The 25,896-nt window shown below is 38.9% G+C and overlaps 2 protein-coding genes across 10 annotated transcripts in view; both read left to right on the top strand.

Annotated features, from left to right (window-relative positions):
- tjp1a (tight junction protein 1a) overlaps window positions 1-2,953 on the top strand; it is a 100,605-nt gene extending 97,652 nt beyond the window's left edge. For all 9 annotated transcript variants that reach the window (XM_056744986.1, XM_056744923.1, XM_056744777.1 and 6 more), the window contains one exon: window positions 1,148-2,953. In XM_056744986.1, coding sequence (XP_056600964.1) covers window positions 1,148-1,242 — 95 coding nt within the window. In that variant the 3' untranslated portion in view covers window positions 1,243-2,953. The remainder of the gene's footprint in view (window positions 1-1,147) is intronic.
- A 1,023-nt stretch (window positions 2,954-3,976) lies between these two features.
- Window positions 3,977-25,896, top strand: part of fam189a1 (family with sequence similarity 189 member A1) — a 108,638-nt gene continuing 86,718 nt past the window's right edge. The window contains exon 1 of the mRNA XM_056746243.1: window positions 3,977-4,691. Within this exon, the coding sequence (XP_056602221.1) occupies window positions 4,467-4,691 (225 nt within the window). The 5' untranslated portion in view covers window positions 3,977-4,466. The remainder of the gene's footprint in view (window positions 4,692-25,896) is intronic.

The following is a 25,896-nucleotide window of genomic DNA, read 5'->3' as shown; positions in this document are numbered from 1 at the left end:
CCAAATGTCTGAATGCTCACAGATGCCTTTCTTCTGCTTAAAGAGAGCAGCAGCACGTGTCACTGGGTCTTTCCCTCTTTTTCTCTCTCTGTCCATTCATTCGTCTAAGCGTATCTGTTACTGTTAAAGCTGGCATCACCCTTGATTATACACTAATGAAGCTCTCGATTTAAAAGTGCTTGATGAGATTTACGTGTTGCCTTGTTTCAATGCAATCGGATTACAGGCACTTGCTTGTAATCTGCATAAAACAAGGCCGTTTTTTCGCCGTAGCTAGAGACTAACTGACCTGCACATTTCTGTAAAGTGAGAGAGTTTACCTGACTGTGGTCTTGCATATTAACACTTGCTTGGCTGAAACCAAAATGTGAAGGATTGCAAGCTGTTTATTATGAAGCAGCCTGAACGGGGTGGATATATTGACAATGGCTTTACCAAAAACATATTATTTCTGCTATTTTTACTGTAGTGCACGTGACTCGTCCAAATCTGCTCATTAACCGGATGGTTTTCTAGGCATTAAAGTGCTTTCAGATTATTGGTTATTCCTCTGCTTATGCTGCTTATCTCTATTAGAGCATTTAATGCATCCTGGGAGCCTGTGTCTTATTTTTGATTTTCTCACAATCTTCCTCCCTTTCCCTAATGCGACCCAAAAGGATCAAGAGCTGAAATGACCTATTATACATCAATTGAAGTAGGATATTCAATGGTGAAAAATGGACCTTATGTGTTATGCTTTTCCAACCTATTGTTTTCTGAGTTTATTGAAGTTTAATTCCAGGTTGTGTTTTGGTTGAAGTAAATACACAACTGTACACATCTCTAGTATATATCTGTACATACAAACTGTTGCTAGTACGTTTTGATATTTACATTTATTCATTTAGGAGATGTTTTTGACTTGCAACTATAATTGAAGTTTATCAAGCCATGTTTACAAGTTGGATTAAATTTTAAGTAAGGTAAATATGAAATACATAAAAGTCATAGAAGAGTGTTTTTTTCTTTGGGATGGTAGATCTTGGTAGAAAATAAGCATGTATGTGGCTTTATTTAAAGTTGATAAAGTCTGCTGTCACCAGCACATGCATCTTATTCTCCACTCCTCTATAACACTCACTTGCATTGTCTTCTGTCCATCCAGGTGATCCTAAAAATTGGCAAAACAAATCTCTGCCTGGTGATCCTAACTACCTGGTTGGAGCCAACTGTGTGTCTGTACTCATCGACCATTTCTAAGGAGGGCATCCCACAGGCCTGTTACTGAATGTGGGACCAGATAAATTGAAAGAGAACCCTCCTTCCCCTTTAAGAAAACTCACTCTCGGTCTTCTAGGATGAAGGCGCTAGGCAACACTAAGTGAAGGGTCTTCTTACTGTGCTGTGTTTACTGTAACCATGAAGACTGGAGGGTGGGTTACATTCTCTGAAGTGCTGTTTTAATCGCCACATCTTCCTCTTCGGCTTTTCTTCCTCTTTTTTTTTAAGTGCTTTTAAAGGCTTTTGAGGATAACAAACAACCGATGTTAACGTTGACCGGACTGCATGCTCTGTGCCACTCACACATTAATATTCACACTGTAAGCCAAGTATAATATTTGCTACACATGATTTGTGTTTTTCATTGTTAGGTTCTTCCATTCAGTCTAGGAAAATGATAGACTATATTAACCTGCAAATGTATTTTCTCTTCATATAGTATGCACAATAATATAAGTATATGTACAGCGCAACGTTTCTAGAATATTGAATTCTACTTTTAGTCCCGAGGATATTTCAAGCAGTGTAGATCGAAAGCATTGCCTGACTTGAATCACGAGAGCGTCAAGGTGCAGAACCAGTCCTAGATAAGAGTTGATGGAATGGGAGAAATGGCAAGTGAAGAATATCCACTTTGAATTTTTTCTAGCCAAGGACACCATGTCACCAGAAATACCTACAGGCTCCACTTTTTTAATAGTTTCTTTGTAGACTCCTCTTGGACCTGTGAACTTTAGCACTGGAACATTCCTGCTGTGTCGAGATCTATGCATGTGCTTTGACTCAGGTGTGAAGAATGCTGCTCATTTCCTCTCTCTATCTTTTTCTTATTTTATCTCTTCCAGTTTCTTCCGCAGTCTCTCTTAATCCATCAAAAGCAGTGATGCCTTATCTGAAATGATCACCTTTTTCAATAACAAAAACCTTTTGGGTTTATTTTTTGCTAAATTGTGTTAATGATAAATTATGAAGAAACTCAAGTTGTCTTTTGCCATTTTCTCAACCCACTGTACAAAATAAAGCTGGGTGTCGCGCACAAGAGCAGCATACAGGCTAAGAACAGGTTTTCTCTTTTCATCTGCTATGCACATGACCTTTAAAGAGAAACAAAACTCAAAGGTGGCAGGAATGAAGTAAATTGGCTGTACATAAAGCTAGCATATTGCCTTCATCACTGGTTTGTAAATGACTTTTGTATGTCTTTATTATTTTGTAAAAAACGTAAGGGGGACACCGTTTATAAAAGAAGTAGAAAGGATGAAATAAAAGTGGTCTTTGTATTATGGTTCTTCACTGGAGCCTTGGAACGTGTATACAGCAGTAATAAAATCACATTTTCTACAGATACTCACTCGATATAATCGTTTTTATGGATAACCATTTTTTTATTCTTTATTTACAAATGAAAGTGCTTGATGTAAACTGTTCTCAAAACTTGTTTCTTTTAAACGGTGTGCTTTAAGTGTGTCCCGCGCATTTATTTCTGATACTGGATGCTTTTATTGTGTGTCCTGAAATGTATTTTTGTACTAATAGACGATATATTACGGCACACCGGAGATCTTTTTTCTTTAGACAGTATAACATGGTTAAGACTGGTCATTAGCTATTCGTGAGCCAGAATTTTGTTCCCCAACACAATTTCCAATATGCCACTGTATTAAAAAATAAAATCATTATTAAAATACAATGTGTTGTTGGTGGTGATTTTAATAGCTGTAGGAGCAAAAGGAAGCCCAGCGTAGTGCATACAGAGACCCTCTTTAACCTTAGTGGCAAGGTGCCTTTCAAAATGTGTCTCATTGCGACAGGAGACTGCAGTATAATCAACGTGTAGTGACGCCTTTTGGCCTGCAGAGGGCGTGGAAGCATTACTGTGCAGGTCCATTTATTGCAATATAATAATGTTCTTTATCAATGGAGTTAATCTATTTGTGTGAAACTTAAGTGTTAGTGTGAACTCCCACTCTAACAATGGATGATCACAAACCGACAATGTAAAGATCATTTTGTCCGTAATGCATATATTCAAAGAAGAAATTATAAGACAAATGCACATTGTGTTAATCAAGTTTTATTGAATTTAGTCTCACTTTTTATATCGTGGATTATTTAACTCAACATCAATTCTGTGGCTATCTTGGAAAAAAATAAGTTTTATATATTGTACAGTTTTATATGTAATATAATATAGCCAAGTGACAGTGTAGCTCGATAGCCATGTTATTTTTCGCCAGGTCGCATTTATATGAAAATGGTTATTAAATGCCATAATTAAACTATGGATTAGTATAGTAAGACGATGGTTAATTGTTAATGATTAGTTTAAGGCGTTAAACTATATTGGTAAAAAAATGCTTGTTTAAGATTTTGTGATCGCAGAGATGCTCGTCGTTTCATCTGCAAGTAACATATTCGTTCATATTAAACTAAGCCTATAAGACTTTGTTGAATAATAGCATAAAACGTTAAACTAAAGCAAGAACTCTTAAATTGAACGCTGTTGTATTTTACCGAAAAGTAAAAATGTGAAAAATGTGTCCATTGATTTACGGCTCTTCAAACGGGATCGTTGCCTAAATCCATCAATGTGAATTTATATATGGCGGCACCTCGACCCGCCTCCTCCTCCACCGGAGCACCTGGTCACACACACACACACACACACACACACACACATCTGAATGACACACTAGCGCGAGCGTGCGACTGCAGCACACAGACTCGAGAGAAAATAACTGCCGTCGGACGCAATCCGTAAATCACCGGACACGCGAAGTCCGAATATATATATATATAACGTTATATATTAAGTTTGTTCTTTTACAAAGCGAATACTAAACGTATTCTGTCACAGAGGCGACTCGTGAGAGATTTAATTTCAGGTTCTGATGGATCACATGCCCATACGTTACCTATCAGCGTTTACGCGATGTTTCGTCGATCTCCTCGGAATGATTTTGGATAGCGGTTATTAGACACCCGCAGAAAACGGCGCACTTCTCCTCAGAACAGCGCGAGCAGGACATATATTTCAGCATGAGAGACCTCGTGTAACGGTTAGGATGCTCTGCGCGTCTTGGCAACCTGTAATGAATTCGTCTTTATATCGTGGAAGCGACTGAATCCAGAGGTGTCCTGTACTCCGAAGAGCGCAGATTTCACTGAAGTTTTGCTGTATTTAAAACATTGTACTCGTTGTCATGCCTGTCAGTGCGATGCCGAGGGCTCGGTCTCTGAGCCCGGTGTCTCTGTCCCGCAGCCTCTCCCGACTGAGGGAGTTTCGGACCCGGACTCGCATCATGCTTTCTCTGGGAGTTTCACAGATGGTGCTCGGGAGTCTTATTTTGGCTGTCAGTTTCGCCGCTTTGGCCCTTACCACTTCTCCCAGGGTCAGACATTCCTGCCCCTTTTGGGCCGGATTCTCGGTAAGTTGCTCTCGGATCTTTTATGGAAGTCATTTTCTTGAGTAGATGTGCTATTATGCATTATCTGGAGGGTCAACGATCAGGCGCAATATGTTCCTTCTGTGCTATTCTGAGTTGAAAATGAGATATAACTGACTGTTATTAACTGCACCCTTTTGTGCAAATAAGTGGCCTACAAATAATTATTAAGCATTTTAGTCTCGCTGTCGATTGGGCTCAGGTGAGTTGCCTGGCTTTCCTACGCGGATGGAGGCTTGTCCTTTGCGATGCAGCACAATGAAAACAGATGCAATGAGATCAGATATTTATTTAGATCTCTCTCGTGCCTGTTGATGTTCTGTGTGAAGTTACTTCAACAACTGTAATGTGGCTGATGTGTGATCGCATATTTGTGAAAAAATATCATTTAAAGCAGAATCACAGCAAACGTTCATTCATATCTGTGATTTCCAGTGAAATATGCATGTGTTGTTTGTACTGTTTGGTACCATAGTAAACAGATCCCTAATACACAAATAAACACTCACCTAAAGGATTATTAGGAACACCTGTTCAATTTCTCATTAATGCAATTATGGTGGTGGTGTAATGGTGTGGGGGATGCTTTCTTGGCACACTTTAGCCCCCTTAGGGCCAATTGGGCATTGTTTAAAAAGCCACAGCCTACCTGAGCATTGTTTCTGACCATGTCCATCCTTTTATGACCACCATGTACCCATCCTCTGATGGCTACTTCCAGCAGGATAATGCATCATGTCACAAAGCTCAAATCATTTCAAATTGGTTTCTTGAACATGACAATGAGTTCACTGTACTAAAATGGCCCCCACAGTCACTAGATCTCAACCCAATAGAGCATCTTTGGGATGTGGTGGAACGGGAGCTTCGTGCATCCCACAAATCTCCATCAACTGCAAGATGGTATCCTATCAATATGGGCCAACATTTTTAAAGAATGCTTTCAGCACCTTGATGAATAAATGCCACGTAGAATTAAGGCAGTTCTGAAGGCGAAAGGGGCTCAAACACAGTATTAGTTTGGTGCTCCTAATAATCCTTTAGGTGAGTGTATGTGATGAACTGTTGGCTTGACTTGTTTTCATCATCGTTTCCCATTTCACAAACGGGCAAATCTTGAATTTCGTGATTTATTTGTTCCAACTCTGGTTGCAACTGTATACAGCGGTCTACAAACCACATATGACATGTTTTGAAATGTTTAACAGCTGTTGCCAGGCAGTCTGTAGTGGATGCATACAAGGACCTGAAATTTGAGGATGCGAGTCAGTCTTGTTATAGTAAAACCCACTGGCTCACTTAGTCTCGTTTATATTGTTTTGAAAATTGTCTGAATTTAACAAATTTTAAGCCCACAATACATCCTCAAATACACAAGCATTACAATTGATATTTGTGTAATATCTACATAAATTACATAAAAACTTTTACAGAAAGTACATAAATTGTCCTTTATACTGTATATAAAAACAGATAAAAGCATTATATATTAAAGTGTTGGCGTAATACAATTTAATAATTGACCTTTAGTCAGTGGATGTTGGCATTATTTTGTCTCGCACATTGCATGATTTAAAGTCAGTGACATTTGACATTGCTGTTTACCAGCTCACGAGTGCAACCCTCTGTTCCATCTATACTGGGTTGTACAGGGAGACCTTAAAATTTCATGCCGAATTCTGTAAATATTTATGAAGGCACCCTCCCTTGATGTCCTACCGTAGAGTCTGTGTAACATGATGGTGTTAATTATGGAGCACCGTAGAATTAAAAGAGATGTGACGACACAGATTATCAGCCCAGAGGTTAGAGGTCTCCATATTGTTCCTCATACAATGATGTATTGTATGGTTCAGAAAACAGAACATGTACCCGTTTGGAGGATTACCTGCTTGTATACATTTGATATGTGCGTTTCATGAATAAACTGGATGGAGGTGCGGGGGGCTTAGCTGCTTTTAAATATTTTACAGGGGTTTGGAATACATTTAGAGGCTTTGGGTATTGGTGGGGGCAGAACCTCAGCCCAGCCCTAAGGTTATAATATGCTGCGTTCCTCATTGGCATGTGCTGAGTGACTGGGCTGTAATGGAGTTCTGCAGAATTACTGCACCAGTCAGAGAGAGAGCACTGGATTAATGCTGTGCTTGTTTTGCATGGCGATGCCCCGACAAATGCCATTGAGTTCATAAAACAGGTGAAAGTTTGCTGCTTTTTCTTTGTTCTGATTGGAGTAAAGGTTATGTTAAGTAGCTCCACACCAGGGGTGGCGAACCTCTTTGATATGATGAGCCAAAGAATATATACCTTATCACTGCAAAGAGCCACATATATGGAAAAAAATGTATGAACAAGAACTTTTACACAAAATTGTGATTTCGAAGTTCACTGCCTTTGGGAAATTCCTGGCCCTCAGTAGGAGAGTGTTGTGAAATGGTGCTCAAGATTTGAAGCCAGTGAAGATTTGCGACAGTGAAGTCTGGCATATCAAGCAGAAGGGTTTTCCGTTTCTTTCAACAAAAAAATATAAATCCTCCCATTCAGATTTAAATGTTCTGTGCTCATCAACATATTTGCGTTTAGCTTTATGCTTCCCTGACTCCGCCTCCAGCATGATAATTGACAATTACAGTACGAACTAGATGAGGCTAGCCGCTAGTAGCGTGTGACGTTTAGTACACAAATAATTATTTAAAAAATAATTTATTTTATTTCTAAATTAATTTGTATACATTTCTGTTTGGTTTAGTTCAGTTTAAATGCGATTAAGAAGCAACTTGTGGATAGATGATTTTAGAGCCGCAAAGAGGCAGTCAAAGAGCCGCGTGTGGCTCACGAGCTGCTGGTTCACCACCCCTGCTCTACACCCTTATTCACTGCCCTTGTTCCCCACTTCCACCCCCTCATCTGCTATTCTGTCTCTGCCGTTACATCACACGGACACAAAGAGACTACATCAAGTCACTGACCACAGCAGGAAGGCCCGAACCACAGGAGAACTATGAATTAATGTATGCGCATATGTGCAAGGGCATATGTGCATAATCCTCCTTCGTTGGAGAATTGAACAAACGCTTCTTCTTTTGCTGTGTAACAAGATGCATGGTGTTATTCTATTCAAGCACAGCTCTTCTCCGTCAAGCCCATCATGATCTGGAGAACACAATTATCATCGCGGGTAGGACTATGGCAGAAAGGTGTTGGAACGCTGACAGGCATAAGCCGCAGTGTCAACCGGCTAACAAAATGAATGCTGACAGGCTTAAATGAAATGACCCTGTGTCATATCACATTCCATGCAGAACTTGGACTCTTGACTGCTGTATCCTTGATAATAGAACAAAGCAGCAGTCTTTTGAATTTTGAAGGATTTTTGTTTGCGAGTCTGTGTGTGTGTGGGGTTTACTGTTGGATGAATTATATAGTATTTCTTGAGAAGGAGTTTGCAGTGAGAGGAAACCTGACTGACACTTACACACGGTACATGATTCAGTATAAACACTCCTGAGATTAAGTGCAGTGGTGTAAATAAATGTACTGTTGTTTGGCAAGGGTTTGTGGCAGTGTTAACACGTCCCCGCAAAGCTCCAACATCACTTTCACTGTACCACTTAAACTGAGATCCTTCAGAGACGAAGACATTTAAAGGGATTACAGTGCAAATATTATTTTCTTACTCAGTATTTTGTCTTGTTTTTAATAGAAACATTTGAATGGGGAAAGATATAGTTTACCCCAAATAACAATTCTATCATCATTTATTCCCTTATGTCGTGCAAACCCTGTATATGACTCTTTCTTAATACAAAATAATATATTTTGAGAAATGTCACAGTGGTTTTTGTCCAAAAATAGAAGTCGGTGGGGGCCAGTGTTGTTTGTTTACCATCGTTCTTCAAAATACTGTATATTGTTCTATATATATTGTCTGTATGTTATACGGGTTTGGAAAGGGTGAGTACATCATGAAAGAATTACCAATACCGGGGATCATCCCTTTAAACAAAAGACACTAACTTGAAAAGCAAATTGACATAATATATTAAGTCTTGTTTTTAAAGAAACGCAACATAGACAATTGTTAAAAGAAAATTTGGAAGTTGGAAAATAAATTAAATTCAAGGGGAAAATAATGTTGGAGCTTGTGGCCGTGTGGACAGTGCTTTAGACAGAAGGTGTCATACCCCTATTGCTTTCTCTCTACTGCCCCCTCAATGACGAAGACACCAAAAAATATAATTGAGAAAGGAAAAATAATGGAATATACCTCATAGGAAAGTATGAGGTATTTTTTTTAAAACAAAAATACCCAACTGCCTTCTGACAAAATCCCCAGCGAAGTAGTGAATCAGATGGAGGAGCAGGTGCTCGTCTGATCAGATTAGCTGTAAACTCCAGACTCTTCTGAGCATGGAGGTGGACGTTGATTTATTCATTCAACATGCTTGTGGGGGGTGAGTTATGTTCAGGTGAGTCATGTAGAAGATGAGCTGTACCACATTGAGCCTGATCAATATCACATCAAGCTCTGAGATGAAGTCCACATTTTCATAAATTGATCCCTTGCCCTCATCTGGTTGATCGGAGGCTTTGCCTCCACAGGGACGTCCTACAGCTGGCCTGTATGATAGTCAAACATTGAAACAGGTTCTTATACACCTTTTTCTCAATGCGCGAAATTATCCATTAAGCCTTGTCTATGCGCTTAGGGGTGATGCTTAAGTCTTTCGGTTAACAGCTTGATCCCATTAGCTAGGCATTACCAAGTTAGCTTGATAGCTTTTAAACCGACGTTTTAATACTTTTGTGTTATTTAAAACAGCATAATGTCAAAGAGCAGTGTCTAAATTATTTCACAGGGGCATGAGTTTTATGAGGGGCGGACTTACCATTAGGTAAAGGTAGGCAATCGCCTGGGGCCTTGAGCTACCAGGGGCCTCCATTAGGAAGGGGTGGACTTAACCAATAAGCCGTATCACAAGCCACGAAGAGCCCCAAGTAATCATCAAAATAGCCATGACATCCCTGTTAACATTTGATGTTTTTACGTCTGTACAAAGGCACTCCCCCCATAATAGATTAGAGTGGACCATTCCATCAGCAGACAGTTAACGCAGCGGCAGAATTAGTAGAACTGCCCACAGCGAGAGTGTCTCTGTGTGGTACATTAGCTGCAAAATGATGTTAAAGTCACAGGGAAATAAAACAACAAAGAAACGCAGCTACAACAGCGGAGAGGAAAAAAGAAGATTTTCAAAAGATTGTTACCAAAGTCTCTGCTTTTTCCCCACTCAAACTCCACCACTGCTCCTACAGCAACAGCGCCTCACTCTCCCCCCAGACACAGCACTCTCACGGCCACGAGCAATGATAATGTGCCAGTGAGTATATCCCTCGAACAACGACGACACGGTTATAATGACTGAAAACCAAAACTTCTGTCAAACAAAGAGCGCTGAGCGCATGGTAGGAGAGGGCCAGTTCAAAGGCAGAAAGCTGCTTTGAGGAGGAAGAAAAATAAGGGTAGCAGTAAAATGCGCATTGTTGGGGCCCCATACATGGTTGGCCTAGGGCCCCCAAATCACTAAATCCGCCCGTGAGTTTTATCCTAGATTGTTAAAAACAACTTTGTTTCTCACCACAAGAAGTTGGACAGCGACATCTACTAGGATGATGATAAAAAACTCCAGCCAGCAGGCACATTTGATATATTGTGTTATGTATGTAGATGGACAAGAGCTTTAATTTTTAAAAACACTTTTCGCAGCGTTAACATTGGACAAATTCTTTGCAATAACCGTCAGTTCACATTTCTAAAGCGGGGTTGCTGAGTCCAGTGTAGAACTATGCTGCATGTGTTAATAGTGATGTACTACTCTATAACAATTAAGAGAATTATGAAATAACCAATATGTTGTGATGTTCTTGAGAGGTGCAGAATGCAGTAGTCAGAGCTAAGACCGAGTCGATAACTTTACACTCTTGTTGTGTCACGTTGTAACACTCAATTTCTGAGCTTTCTGTGGCTGTTGTGACAGCCTTTTACCGCAAAAATTATTCGAGAAACATTGTTTTTAACAGATAACAGAAATGTCCTCTAACATAGTAACAAATACAAAATGGATGTGGGGAGCATCAAAAAAGAAGTCACTCGCGGCAATGGCGCCCTCAATGGAGACGTCAAGAAAAGGTGGATATCAGCCTTAGAGATTCTGACTTCAAAATTTTTTTATTTAAATTTTACACTTCACAAGTTGAGCATCATTCATCCTTTTTTTTTAATACTGAATATTCATAATTTGACATTCGTCTTTAAATATTATACAAATATTAAATTACCAACTAATTCAGATTTTCTAATGTATGTTCTAAACACGTATTGGTGTCAATTTGTGGGCATCTTTTTGTTTAATCCGTTAGGTTGACAGTAGCATTGTAGTTAGAAGTGTTTTAGTTTGAGTCTCAACACACCCCCATCTGGGTACAAATAAAAAAACTGTCAATCCTCTCCTGCTTATTTTATTGCAATCATCACTGTATTTCAGAATTCATCTCATCCATTTTATAAAAGGAGCCTCTCATGTCCCTTCTCAATATTTTTGGCTCTTTGCTCATGCAAGGCATTCATATCTTCATGCTTTATACAATATACTCTAGTGAGCGTTGTGTGTTGGCTGATGGGTAATTGAGACCTTTGTGTGGTACGATACAGAACCTCTTGGGAACATTGTGACGAGACGAGAACAGGACCAAGGCACGATTCAGAGAAAAGTAATAGACAAAGAGAATGAGGAGAAATTTATTCCGGTTTGAGTCCTTCAATGGTCAGGGTTGATTCTCTGCAGCTCTCGTCTGCTGTGTTGAGTTTTAATAGGTGTCAGAGCCTCTGGCAGAAAGAAGACATGTCATTTTATGTCGGAAATTGAGAAAATAATTTAAATCCCATTCAAATATTTACTGTTATTTTGAGATGACCTTTTCTGTTCTGAATTTAAATGGGTTTTATTCCTGATGTCTATATGTCTATACGTTTTTTGTCTGTGCTCTTCATTCTTTTATTTAAAATCACCAATGCCACCATATAATGCAAGAAGAATTCTACTGTTTCCATCCACTTAAAATGATTTCAAGCTTTGATCAGTGATTAATGGTTCAGAGATGGAGTAAAAGAGAAAGAAATCACCTATGTGGTTTGGGTGTGGAACTTGCTGAATTCAAATCTCTTTGCATACTAATTGGGAAATTACAAGTTTGCAGGAGAGAAAAGGCTCGGATGGGAGTTGTTCATTTCCTGGGTTTGCTAAATTGCCTTGAGTAATTGTTTCTGAATATGAAACATGATTAAAGACTGAGGAGGTGGAATGGATCTCATTTAATGAAACTCAGGCACAGGTGGCCACGTTTAAACAACATTTTACAAACAGTCCGTATGTACTCCATCATTTCTGCAACTGGCAGGAAATTAATATACGTATAATAACAAAAACCCATAAACAATCCTTCCATACACCGCTGTGTATTTCTTTTATTTCTGCCAACGTAACATTAATTCCTAATCATCACTTGGATCAGTTCCAGTGCAATACATAATAAGATAATTAAATGTTAGTTTAGGCTTTGTGATGAAAATGTCCTAAAAGCACTGTCACATCATCTCTTTCAATTTAATAAAACCTCACTGCAGTTTGTTACCAGGAAGATTATTGAATTTTGGCCAGTGGTGTAGTCTACGTGATACGCAGGTTGACGCAGTATACCCACTAGAAAAGATCAGGAATTTCTGTATACCTACTTAAAAACGCGCGAGGATAACGTAACAGCATAGTTTGAGTGAGAAACTTTAGGACCATTGGTGCATCCGGGAGATATGAAACAAAAGGAGACCATGAAAGGCAAGCATTACAACTATTTCTCAGTGTTTTTGTAAGCAATCCCCTGAAGCTACTGGCGCTTCCTGTGACGCGGCAGTAGGTGTTACAGAAAATGAGCCTGACGAGAATGATGCTACGATGTACGCGGGGTCCCCCTCCGTCTGGATTTGTTATCATTAACATAACCGTAAGGGGATTGTTGGCATATTAAATTCTATCCAGCTAGCCAACTTCACAAGCGTTAGTTTGTGTGGTGAATCAATACATGAGGGAGAAAGGGAGAGATAACTTACAGTACTAGATACTACAATGTTCATAATTGTTTTAGATGTTAAGAGATGAAAAGTCAGGCTAGAGACATTGCCAACAATCTATAAGTACATCGGGTGCTTGATAAAACTGCACAAATGTGTCAATATTAATAATAATAATGTCAATAATAGGTGCAACTTGCACTCTAAGTGTGTCCCGGTGTGTGAAAACTAGGATTATAATCTAGTTATTACTGAAGAGCATCAGAGTTTGATTTTAACCATTTATTTCAATATGATTTACTATAAATCTTTGACATAGACTAAGTCAAACTAAATCAAAATTTAAATATTTTCCTTTAACAGGATATTCTTTACATTATGTTGGTCGCCCTGCTGCAAAAATAATAGAACCCTGCCCAAAACACAAGAGAAGAAGATGGGAATCAATAGAACAGCCATTAATAGGCATTTTTTTATTTTGTAAAAGAAAAATGTGTGGTTCATAATAGCAGTAGTAAACCAATAGAATCGATGTAATATTATTTTTAAGCAGGTTGGGTTCATGACTTTATAGCTAGGTTTTCACATGGATCACAAATGTGCATTGAAAATTGCCAGCTGAAAACTTGTGCTTTGGGGGTTGTATACATATACCAAAGGGGGCTAAAGTGGCTTGATGGATAAATGTAACTCTTAACTGGATGAGTTAGACAGTATTTAAGAAAACCAGCAAGCCCCCCCAGCTGTCATTGGCTATTGAAATCTTGCTTGCAATAAATCTTTCAGGATGCTCTTGATTAGATATAGAAGCATACTCTATGCATTCATGAGTGTGGTGGTGCTTAAATGTGGGTTGTCGACCTGGAACGGTTGAGTAGGCTGGGGAGGAAATCAGAGTATACTCACTACAAAATACATCACTACACCACTGATTTAGGCCAAAAGTGTGCTTCACATTGCTTCCACATTGAGCAGAAAGTCTTGTAACACAATTAACCGAAGAGAGTTTTTATGTCCTTTTTAAAGGTGTTTTTTAATAGTTGATTGTAAGATACAAAATAGTATTCATCCATAACCAGTTGTAAGGAATACACCAATAAAAATGTCAATGACATGAATTTGTCCACACTTTTAACTAAAGTTATGTCATTAACGTTGTTTCACAGACTTAACTCACAGTTATGCTCAGAAAAAATATATAAATAAAGTGAATTTTTTTGATGCCACCAACCTGGCAAAGATGGCCAAATCTAATGATAAGTTCTTACTCCAACATGCTTGTTTTCCAGCTCCTACCTTTCAACACGTCTTCAGTTCCAGGCAGACTGGTGTATCAGAACTCCTGGAAAATGCGTAAAGCCAATTTTCTGTTGCAGTTTGTCAGTTTGGCGTAAATTATGCATAAGCCGGTCAGTGACTAGACTTTGAGCAGTCTGTGGGTGTGCTGTCTAATGCTGAGACTATTTCCCAGTAAACCCAGGTAATATTTTATCATGAATTACTGTGAAATCAGTAAAGCAGATAATGTTTTCATGAATTAGATGGTCGTGTGTGTTGGTTTCAGGGTTAGTTTAGTTTAATACTCAGGAGTGCATGCTGGTTATTTGAGGCTACTAACGACCACTGTATGCTCCAATAAATCACAGTCGTTTACAGGATCCATTACTGAATTCGCTCTCATGCCACTCACGGTTAACTCACCCTCCTCTAAAAGACTGTGCTAGATCAATTCATGAGATGGATTCTGATCAATGACTAGATTTGCATGTTTCCCCGCTCATTTTGTTTGAGTGTATGTTTGGGATTTGTGGTGTCTGGCCTGAACCATTAATCTTTTGCGGTGACCTCATTTTGGTGCACTCCCAGAAATCGCTGCGTCTTACGAGCTCCCCTGTGAGCCCGCAAGCTGTTCAGGTGTCGGCGGTCAGTAGTAATTCATTTTCATTGTGCAATTCTTTATTATAAGTAGGCTCATTTTTCCTATCGCTTGAGTGTCTCATCTCCAGAGACCCGCACTAGCTGCTGTACAAATATTCCTCTCATTGCTCAGACGGTGCTGCTGTTACAGTACTTTCCCTCCTTCACATAAAACATCATCGACGCTCCATTGGATCATAACTTTTGCACTTGCCTGTCAGTCAAATTTCAACACATTAGTATTGAACATATGAAGCTTGCAAATGACTGACGATCAAAAACTTTTCTGACAAACACATCATTTTTATACTTGTAGGCAATTGTGGAAGTAATATTTTCACAAGCTTCCCACCTGTAAAGAATATATCACATATTACCGAAATTATATGTATGCTGATATACGACAAAGACTTGGAATATAATGAGCTTAAAGTTACTGTTGAAACCAGTGAATTTGTATTGGCATTTAATGTATTATGGCTCCTGTATGACATATCGCTTATTGCTCTTAAACACTTTGTAAGTCACTTTGGATAAAAGCGTCTGCTAGGTGTCTAAATCTAAATGTAAACATTTAAACGCTTGAGCTCAGGTCCAAGGCGTAACAGAAAAGTAGGTAAAATAAAACCATAGTGTACGCTCCAGAGGTATTAGCTCCCATTTAGCTGGCTGTCTGTCAAAAGCAGGCCAAGGGCTACGATTTTCTGCTCTCCGCTGCTTGCGTCAGATGCATCGGAGGCGTGTGCCTCTGATAAAGCACCTCAGATCTGTATGCAGACGCCTCTGAGATCTGAGCTAACGGATTCCATTTAATGTCGGCTGTCAAAATGATCTTCTCCTGAGGCTGTCCTGCATCATTAGGGCGTGTTTGGATCTGGTTAGCACACCTTCTCCAGGGTTCTGAAGATCAAATGGAGCACACAGCACACTTCACCTTTTACATCACCAGTGGCTTTGAATAATGACCCTGACTGACGCCATGAGAAGCTACTGAGCAATTCAGTAACTGCTCGTAATTACTGAAGAAACCTCTTCTGCACACCCATGCTTACACAGATCTCGGAAGTTATATTAGTAATGACCTCTCATAGAGCTAATGGTTTTCATTTTAAAGATAATGATGTTTACCATATGCTCCTTCTAAGATGAAGCCTGTTGATATTTTTTTATTTTAAAGAGATAACCCAACAGTAGCGGTACCCTTTGACTTGCATTGGTTTAAGTGGCGTAGCAAGTCAGGTCCGGGTCCATATCCAAAAAACTAATGGGCACGCGTGTCAACCGCGCTCAAATGGTAAAGCCAGACCCCAAGGCAAACTCCCAAGTGCCAGAAGGAGGGAAAAAGTGACGCAGCCAGCGTTGTGCACATGTTTTTACACACGAGATGTGAACGGTCCTGACATTTTTTATGATAAAACTGTTGTCAAACATCGAGCTGGCACTTACACTCTTTCAATCTCGACTTCTGTCGTTCTATTTTTTTTCCGAGGAAGGACCCACTCACATTTGCCCACCAGTAGACGAGATCTGAGATAAGTCATCTAGTTATTTTCTACATTATTTTACGGCTATGAATAAAACTTGGATGCGGGCTCCCAATCCCCCGGGCTAATATGCATCCGCATACCCAGACGCTACACCACTGATTGGTTTTGTGTCCGTAATAGAAGCTCACTTCCTACGAAAGACGTGTCTCGAGAGGACTGTAGACACAAGTGCAAACTGTTATTAGAGGTTATAGTGTGTGGAAGACAAAGAGAAAAAAATATTAAAGTCTAACACCATTTCTGTTAGTGTGGAAATCTATTTCAAACTGTTGTTAGTCCCAGTGCAGCTGGAGATTGAAGCTACGCATGTGAACAGTTGTCTATTGTGTGTCTGGGAGTGAGCTCTTGGGGATGAGTCAGAACCGTTATGAGCCAGTCGTTTTAGCAGCAGCCGCTGCTGTGCTCTATAGCTTCACAGTTCTAAATCTCATAGCACAGAGGCAATAAAAGGCATTTTTGCCGCTGTGGGCGGCAGATTTGTTAATGAGTTTCTTCCCCCCAGACCTGTACATTCTCTCTGGTAGTTTTTTGCACATTAAGAAAGCTGACCGTGTGTCTACGGTATATTCAAGTCCTCATCCGCACCAGTGCACAACTCTCAGTACCTGTTCTTTACAAACAGTCAAAAATCTGGCAGCATGTTTTGGCTCACCACTATGTTCTGAGCACAGAAAATCAGTAATGCCAGGCATTTGGACGCTACTGATAAAATGAACATCTTAAAAGAACAGTTGACTCAAAAATTAAAATTGACTAACAAAGTAGAAAAATTTGTTATATAAATGTCTTCGTTCTGTTGAATACAAAAGGAGATATTTTCAATAATGTTGGACAACATCACTTTTGACTACCATTGTCGTTGTTCCTACAATGGATATGCTACCGTTGTTTAGGAAATGAGCTTTGCACATGACATGCCAAAAAAAGTGTGCACAATTTAGTAATTCATTACCTCAATTTACTATCATGTACAAAATTGCCTTTTCTCACCGAATGGCATGTGTGGGGGGCTCTTTAGAAAGGTGACATCTATGTCAAATTTAAAATGGCATGAAAGGCAGTCAGCTTTAATACACTTTCTGTAAGTCTCACACAGACAGGTGCTGTGACGTGTAAGATTGTGTTGTTCTTCTGTTCACACTTTGCCGTCACTTTGGTGTTAATTGGCATAATGAGAGACATAATCAGATTAGTTCACGCAAAAGTAAAATTGTTTTCACCCTCATCCCTGACTGTCTTCTGTGATAGTACATAACAAATAGTTATTTAATTTTGCTGTACCTTTAAACTCTTTGGGTGTTTGGAAATGCTTTTTAGTCTTTCAAGAACTTGCCAAACATTATTGTTATTGAGTCATTCACTCGAGCTGTGGTTTCAGAAGATTTAGAATAATAAAACATTTTACATTTATACATTTTGGCGAGCGCTTTTATCTACAACATATACAGGTGATTCATGTATTGCTCATGTTATACAGGATAAACTTCATTCATGATCATTTTTGTCATTTGGGTTGCTTGACACGTGATATTGTCCTGGACGGTAAATGCTTTTGTTGTACAGAACTAGAAGTCATCCGTTCTCCCCAAGTATCTCATTTTGCCTCCCAGAGTTTCTTATTTTCCAAATGAAAATAAGTTGATCAGGGAAGGTGAATGATAGATGACAGAGTTTCTTTTTTTTCAGGTAAGTAACATTAGTGAGTTTTACTGATAAACAACACTGATATCTGGAAATGTGTTGAGTGCAGCTCTGTGAGAAAGAAAACAGGCAGCAGCTAGCAATCCTCAACCAACAGCGAGGTCAACAGGTCATCACTGCGCGTCTGTCACCTAAACCACATAAATGTCAGGTGATGTTCTGCATTCATCCCACATGAGTTAACAATCAGATCTGCCACCACTATACTTTCACTGTGCTTTCATCTGACACAAAGAGGCATTATGAGCCGAGCGTGGCTCTTTACAAAGGCAGATCAATGGAAGGCTGGATATTTGCTGCTCTTTTGTGCTATGATTAGTAAAGTGGGCTTGTTGGGGAAGGATGTGACCTGTGCTGTGAATACCAGTGCTCACTAATGCAGAGAATTTTGGCTACGACACGGACGGTGAAAGTAAGTATTAGTATAGCAGGGTAATAAAGTCACACAGTGCTCCTTCTTGTTACATATGTTTGTTGCAAAGTATCTGCCAAGCATTGAAAGTAATGTAATAAAGTTGGTAAAGGACTTTTAAAACTAGTAGAAAGTCAAATGCATCAGCATGCATCTCACACTTCGTGTGTCTGTGTATGAGGTCAGATGGTTGAGATGAGCCATTATGTTGAGCAAAGAGTCAGAGACTCCAGACAGAGGAAAAGATCTTCATTTCAGTTAGCTTTTACTTTCTGTCTATGAAAGTTCTCTTCTGATGTCCACAATTTCATTTCAAATCAGAGCTAGTCTTATAGATGTGTGGCTATACCTTAACTTTCAGTATTATTAGCATGCGGTTGAGTAGGAGAGTAGAGAAAAATGAGAAAAGACATATAGCAGAACTGAGAGGAATCTATTAGTTGTATTCATACCTCCCTGGTTACTCTTTTCCTCCTACTTGCAAGCTACATGCTGTATCATCACCATCATCAAGATGCTGCAATAACCAAACAAATCTGATAAGATTATAAATGTTGGTTATAGTCAATTTCTGAAAATCTCACGTTGATGAGATAGCTGTCGAATGTAGCAACACACTTAAGCACTTTAAGAGGCCATTCACATTTTGCATCTAAAACCGTTCGGAAAACGCAAGCGGCCAACGGTTTCTCCTTTCTTTTCAAAGCGCCCGGGAGTTTGCGCTCTCCTGGCATCAGTCGTTGCTAAGCAGTCGTTGCTAAGCAGCCATGGGGCACACTTGCTGTTAAGACGAGGAGGTATTAACAAAGGATATGTTGTTTATGTACACTGACTCAGTTACCAGATTTATTAATGCTGTGGTCATCTGTGTCTCCATCTTCACTGAACATGTCTTTATTGGTCCACAAATGAGGCTGACTGCTTAGTTCTTGTCAGATGACGTGCGGCATTCTGAAAAGTTGAAATATTTTCATCTCAAAGGGGCGCCACCATGCCTAGAAAAGACGCACGCCCCCTATTTAAGGGCGGATGCAGCGCGTCAAAATTTAAAATGACAAATTTGCATGCAATGGACTCTCAGATGATTGTATTCTTGTCCAAACATTGAAACACAGAGTTCTGTGCTTTCCCATTCTCATTCCCATCAACACATTGTCTGCATTTCAGTCTGTGCTCAAAAATAAAACAAATTCACATTTGATCACATTCTGAGGTCAGATGGCTTTGTTGAAAAATCTGCTTTTATGCCGGTTTATGCAATTGCTTCCTGCAACTTCTCTCTGCGGGTCTTTGTGGGCATATAATTTGTCCCGTTACTGATAAAAGTGTTTTGCTTGTAGTAATATTTGTACAGTGTATTAGTATTAATATTTAAACATTAATTCTTAAACTTAGAATCTAAATGTGTATTAATAGTTTCTTCATTATGCAGTGCTTGTTGTGTGCTGTCTCTAAATTGTTTAAATCAATAAATATTGTTTTCATAATAGCTTATGGCCTTTTGGTATGATGTGGTTGGAATGTGGCATTCTCGTTCTTTCAAGTTGAGTACCTTGTGATGCAGTGATGCTTCCATGCAATGGAAGATCTGTGAACAGACAGAGAATTGTCAAATAGGAGAGAGGAGTTGTGGATGTTGATTTATTCATGCCCTGAAGGCCAAGTAGGTACATGATGTGGGTCGGCAGGTCAAATGGTTATCAATAAGTAATGGACGGAAAAGAGTCAATGGACTTGTTGCACAAAGCCGCCATATTAGATTTTCGATCAGCGAATGTGGGCAGGATTATTTCCGGTGGTATAACTGTATGGTAAAATAAGAATGTTTGGCCAGCAAATATGGGTGTTTTTTTAGATTAAAAAGAAGAAACTGATATATCAGGGATGTAACAGAAACCCTTTTTACAATGCTGAATACCTCTTTAAGCCAACTCAACTCGACATAACAGAAAAAAGACTTTCATTCTCTCCCGTTTATTCTATAGTCCATGTTCATGTGGTTAACAAAAATCCGTATACACAAGTCATGCATATATAAACAAGCCTATGTATTGTACATTTCCACACAGATTATTTAGTTTTGACAGTTTGGGGGACTAAGAAAAGAATACAAATAATTTATTTCCTCTTTCAATATGAAACTGCTACACACACTCTTTGCTCCGAGAGGTCCCAGTTTGAGATGTGAGATGATTGAAATACAAACAGCACCTGATCATGACTGTATTAATACTCTTTCACGGTAAGTACGACACGTCACACGACAAAGACTCAAATCACGGAAACTCTTCAAAAAGAACACAACACGATTGATCACCTATATATGGTGGTAATGTCTGATAACAGGATTCACGCTTGCCCACAACGCAGAGTATTCCATCCGTCTGACTTTAATCATATAGAACTTTTAACCATGAGTTAAAACAAAGACTTAAAACTAATCTACTAGCAGTTTGAGCAGTGAATACGAGTGTATTGTTGTTTTGCTTATAGGATGGTGATATGGGGAGAAACCCGGGAGTTGCAAATCATCAGCCTTTTCTGCTGTTATATCGAGTTATGTTGGCTTATCGAGGTACTTAGAAATGTACAGAGAATTTTCTGTCATATCACTGATATATCAGTTCGTTCTTTTTATCTAAAAAAAAACACTCATATTTGCCGGGCAAAAAGCCTTATTTTCACATACAGTGTTATTAATCCTACCCACACTCGCTGATTGAAAATCTAATATGGCGATAGGGTAAGAGAACGGATTGGATTAATTATTATCTTCTTTATAAGAATTGGGAACCACAGCACACTTCGATTGGTAACACTTTACATACGTGGGATATCTGTCTATCTGTCAAGCTTCGATTCCACACTTTCCTGTCATTTCTTCATTGTGCACGTGTTGAATATACATTTATGCATTTGGTGGACGCATTTATCCAAAGCGACTTACATTGCATTGTATTATACATTTGTTTATGTGCAATCTCCTGGGATTGCTAGTGCCATGCCCTAACAATTGAGCCACAGGAAATAGAGAAAGCTCCAAAAATGTAACCGTAAGAGACAGTGTTTTCAGGGTACCCTCAGCAGAACCTCATCAACGTAAGGTGTTTTTATTATTACGGCATCTTCTTTCCAGACCTTTCACATCTGTCTACTTTTCTCTCCTTTCACCCAAAGATTTGGATTGGCACAAAGATGTTCAGTTGGTAAGAGTTAGTGAGATTTAAGTGTATTTTCTATGAAGTGGTGGTACTGTGTCATTTATCAGACCAACAAGGCAATAGATGCTTATTTAATCAATGCTTTCAAATTTAATCCAGGGTTTTCATCTTGCAAAAATCAAAAGAGCCTCATCTTTATTCCGGCATCTTTCAAAGCTCTGGCACAGAAAATTAAACGGTACAAAATCACACTTGCTAAAGAGGATGAGACATTAAATTAAGCTTCTGTTCAAAGTAATCAGCAAGAAAGCTTGATTCGGCTCATTATTGTTGACAGGCATGCTCATAACAGCTTGCTTATCATTTTTGATGTATAAATTCATTGCTTATAGAAGAGCAACGGCTTTTAGAGGTAATTTTTATAAAAGCCTGACTTGAAGTAGCTGCAAAATGCACATTGTACCTTAAATTCAGTCTGTTATTGTAAGGATGACACAGATTCACATTCTACAATGGAGATTGTCACTTACTTTCTATATGTAGAAAAGACAGAATTATTTCAAATAAAACAGGTGAAATGCAGGATTCATTATGAAAGAAAATTAAAAAAAACTTTTGTCCTGGCAGTAGTGTTATGGATTGCAGAGAGATGATGTTGGTCTTTGTCTCTTGCCCCAGAACATGGATGATGTGCCAGGACACGGGAGGGAGAAAAGCAGCTCCATGGGAGCAATGGTTCTCACTGGCCCTGACCTTTCACAGCACTAACCACCTGGCCAGAACCGCTTCTTTCCAAACCAGCAGTGAGAAAGAAGCTGTGAGCGTCTGATGAAGGATAAGGGGAGATTAAAATAAATGAGGCCGGAAAGAGCATGAGAGATGATGGGAACAAAAACGAGAAAGGAAGGCTTTTAAAAGGGAACACTTTTATTTTGTGTGGAGGGTGAACACAGGTAAAGTAGGACAACTGGTCAGGTGGGAAACTGAAATTAAAAAACCTTTCATAATGTATTTTCAATCATGTCAACCCAAACCTGTATGGTTTTGTTTCTTCCAGCAAACTGGGACACTTCTTTTACGAAATTTGTAGTGAAACTACATTTCTTGATCCAACAGTATTATTTTATAAATTGTATAACTTGTTATTATAAGTTTCCTTTTATAAACCAAAGTTAACGTGCCAGAGGAGAACTGACCCTTCCAGCTGAACCTAGTTTCTCTCAAGTTTATTTATTTATTTATACATCATTTCACATTTTCATGGATGTATAGAAAATTCTCCATGTATAGTATGTAACTCTCCTGTCATTTCCTTGTGGGTTCAAGGGGCACATCTGGTTCGATTTGATACCTTCCGTCTATCATATTTATTGACTAAATGTTCAATCATCTCAGAAAAGCATGTTCCCTTTTGTAGATTACAGGCTTTCTATAAGGACTATAAAATTTGCAATAATGTAATGTGTTCTATCCCATATGGAAGCTGTATTTAATATATATTGTTGTTGTTGTTTTGTAAAAATGGTAAAAAGCAATATAAATAAATCTGAATTGAACTTACATTTTAACACATCGTTTCATGATGAAGTGCAGATTTTGACTATAAAGAATAAAAAACAACAACAGCGATAATATGTCATCACAAAATATCCCAGTTCACATGTATTCACTTACTCTATACAGTATATCTGTAAATCCCTCAGCTGTTTCGTTATTATTATTACTCTGCACTGTGTGTGACCCCATGATTCTCTCTGGTGTCGGGTCATGTGTCTCCTCTGATGTCTGAGTGTCTCTTTTAACTGCTTTTCATAACCTAAGGCTGACCAGCATGTAGCTTACATCCCTGAGCTCTCACACACTCTCTGACCCCGCAGAGAAAAGGTCTAGAGCCTGATTTCTACACGTTGAGTCAGATGTGATCACAACTCTGTGTATTACTGGAGCTCTCACACTTAAAATCATAAGATGACATTAGATAATTTGACTCGGCTAGTTCATTGGTAGAATCCTGCAAATTCAAGACATTGCATCTGGTTAAATCAATTTCCTGCATACGCATTCTACGGTAAATGTTTCGGGTTGTTTCTCCTTTCATCTGCTTTGTGATGCTATGCAGGTGGTAGATTTAATGAATTTACCCTAAAGTATGTCCAAATTGATCCTAAATGTTGTTCAAGGGCTGCCATCGATAAAGAGAGTTAGTTAGTGTTCCCCGGAAGTCAGGTTATTGACATAGGAGAGAAGCACATTTATTATTAGCTGGAATTAAAAACAAAAACCTTGAGGGTTTTACTGATCATGCGAGACCGTTCTCACTTCGTTTTTCTATGGCTTTGGTGCTTGTATACTTCAGGCGAAAATACAAGTTTTTAAATCTTTATTTTCTGTAATTAACACAATGGATAACACGTTTACAAGACCCATTTGAGTTTCTGAGTTTGCAATCAAATGGAGATTAATACAACAATAAAATTGTCAAACCCGTATGAACACAAAATAAGATGTTTTGAAGAATGTTCGTAACCAAACAACTGCAGCATGCATGGACTTGCATCTGTTTTTTGTCCATTAAATACAACTGCTGCTTTTCGGTTGCCAACATTCTTCCGATTATCTTCTATTGTGTTCTGCAGAAGAAAGAGAGTCATACATATGTGAAATGACAAGAGGGTAAGTAAATAATGACAGAAGTTTCATTTTTGGGAGAACTATCATTTTTAATATTGCTTTACATATGACCCAAAGAAGCACACATTTTTTGTGAACTGATGTTGCTTTGTCCTGTCTCATAGAGGAGCTGTAACATGGATTTTTTTGGTGTTTATGTCGTTGTGCCTTTGTGAGATGCACTTTGACCTGTGAATCTTTCATACACAAATGGTATTTCCTTCAAAAAACAGGCCACACCCCATCACTGGTGATGCATGTCATTCGGTTGTTACTCAAAAGCTCCCTGCAGGCCGTTGGTTTAAAGATGAGGAAAAGCCTGGATCCCTCCGCTTTTAGCACAGGACTAGCTGTGGATCACCATAGATGGCCTGAGGGAATACTGATACTGCAAATAACTGTGAAAGTAGAGAGGCATTATGGGATGCTGGATGAGACGAAAGGGTGGCCGCACAGGGAACAGGTGAGGGAAAAGGGCTTTTGGGAGGAAGTCAATTACTGACACACACAAATGCACAGGTGCATATTAGCACAGAGAGAGAAAGTGAGATACATCTGCATCCCAACACTGGTAATTTTTATTTTTAAGGACGCCATCACATCTGTACCATTACTGTTGATGTGGGCACCCTAACAACTCCATGAAGACAGCTGTAATTCTGTAGCCATCTGTAGCAACATTCAACAAATGTCTTCATTTGAAAACCCCATGCAGGAGTAACTTCAAATAACCCATTTTTAGTCATTATTGATGACACAGCCTAGACAATACTAAGTGTGAACATTACATCGTCCATTGTGTGTCATCATTTCCTAATCAAGATTTGATTAAAGGTGTGATGAACTGTGCTTGTTTATTGGTTTATACTGTTATATGATGTCCAATTATGACGTTTGCGTGGTTTTTACATCCAAAAACATCAAAATCAAAAAGTAATAGGCTATTTTCTACCCAGGTTTTGAGGCCAGCTCTGCAAACTCTTGGTTTTAATGGGCATTAAAGACTTTATAAGTAAACACCCACCTATGATTGGATAGCAGTTTGCGCAGGTGAAAGCTTCTGTGAATGTGGTTAGAGACGTAACATTAGGTTACAGATTAACACCATTCACAGTTTTCGCACAGCATCAGTATTATCTGGAGACCTCCTGTGATTTATAAATGGCCTCCCCACATGACGCATTGGCACAGCATAATTTTTCAGAAATTTACTGACTTATTTCCCGGATGTGATGGCAAGGCTTTGCGTATAGTTTGAATAGCCTATAGTTGTTATGCGTTTAATGATATATGACCAGTGATCCCGAACCGGACAAAAGATCACTGCGAAACGCGGGTCTCAAATGTTTTCATGATAAATAAACAAATGGGAGACTCCCGCTAATTTATGGATATCACCCAGCACCCGAAATAATACCAAAACACTTAAAATCAACAATTTTTTGCAAACTGTGGATAAAACCTTGAAAAATTATATATGATCCTACCAAATCACAGAGATGGCAATTCGCAAGGCTTAAGATCACAGACAACCTCTGCAATGAATACAAATGACTAGAGGTCCCAAGGTAATACTAATCTCGTGCTTGTAGTGTTCAGGGCACATCAAGCGATCTCTAACAAAGCAATTGTGACGCATAGTACAAAAAATGTT

The sequence above is a fragment of the Triplophysa dalaica genome, chromosome 1 (assembly GCF_015846415.1).
Source record: "Triplophysa dalaica isolate WHDGS20190420 chromosome 1, ASM1584641v1, whole genome shotgun sequence".
Taxonomy (NCBI): Eukaryota; Metazoa; Chordata; class Actinopteri; order Cypriniformes; family Nemacheilidae; genus Triplophysa; species Triplophysa dalaica.
This window is presented reverse-complemented; position numbering and strand designations above follow the sequence as displayed.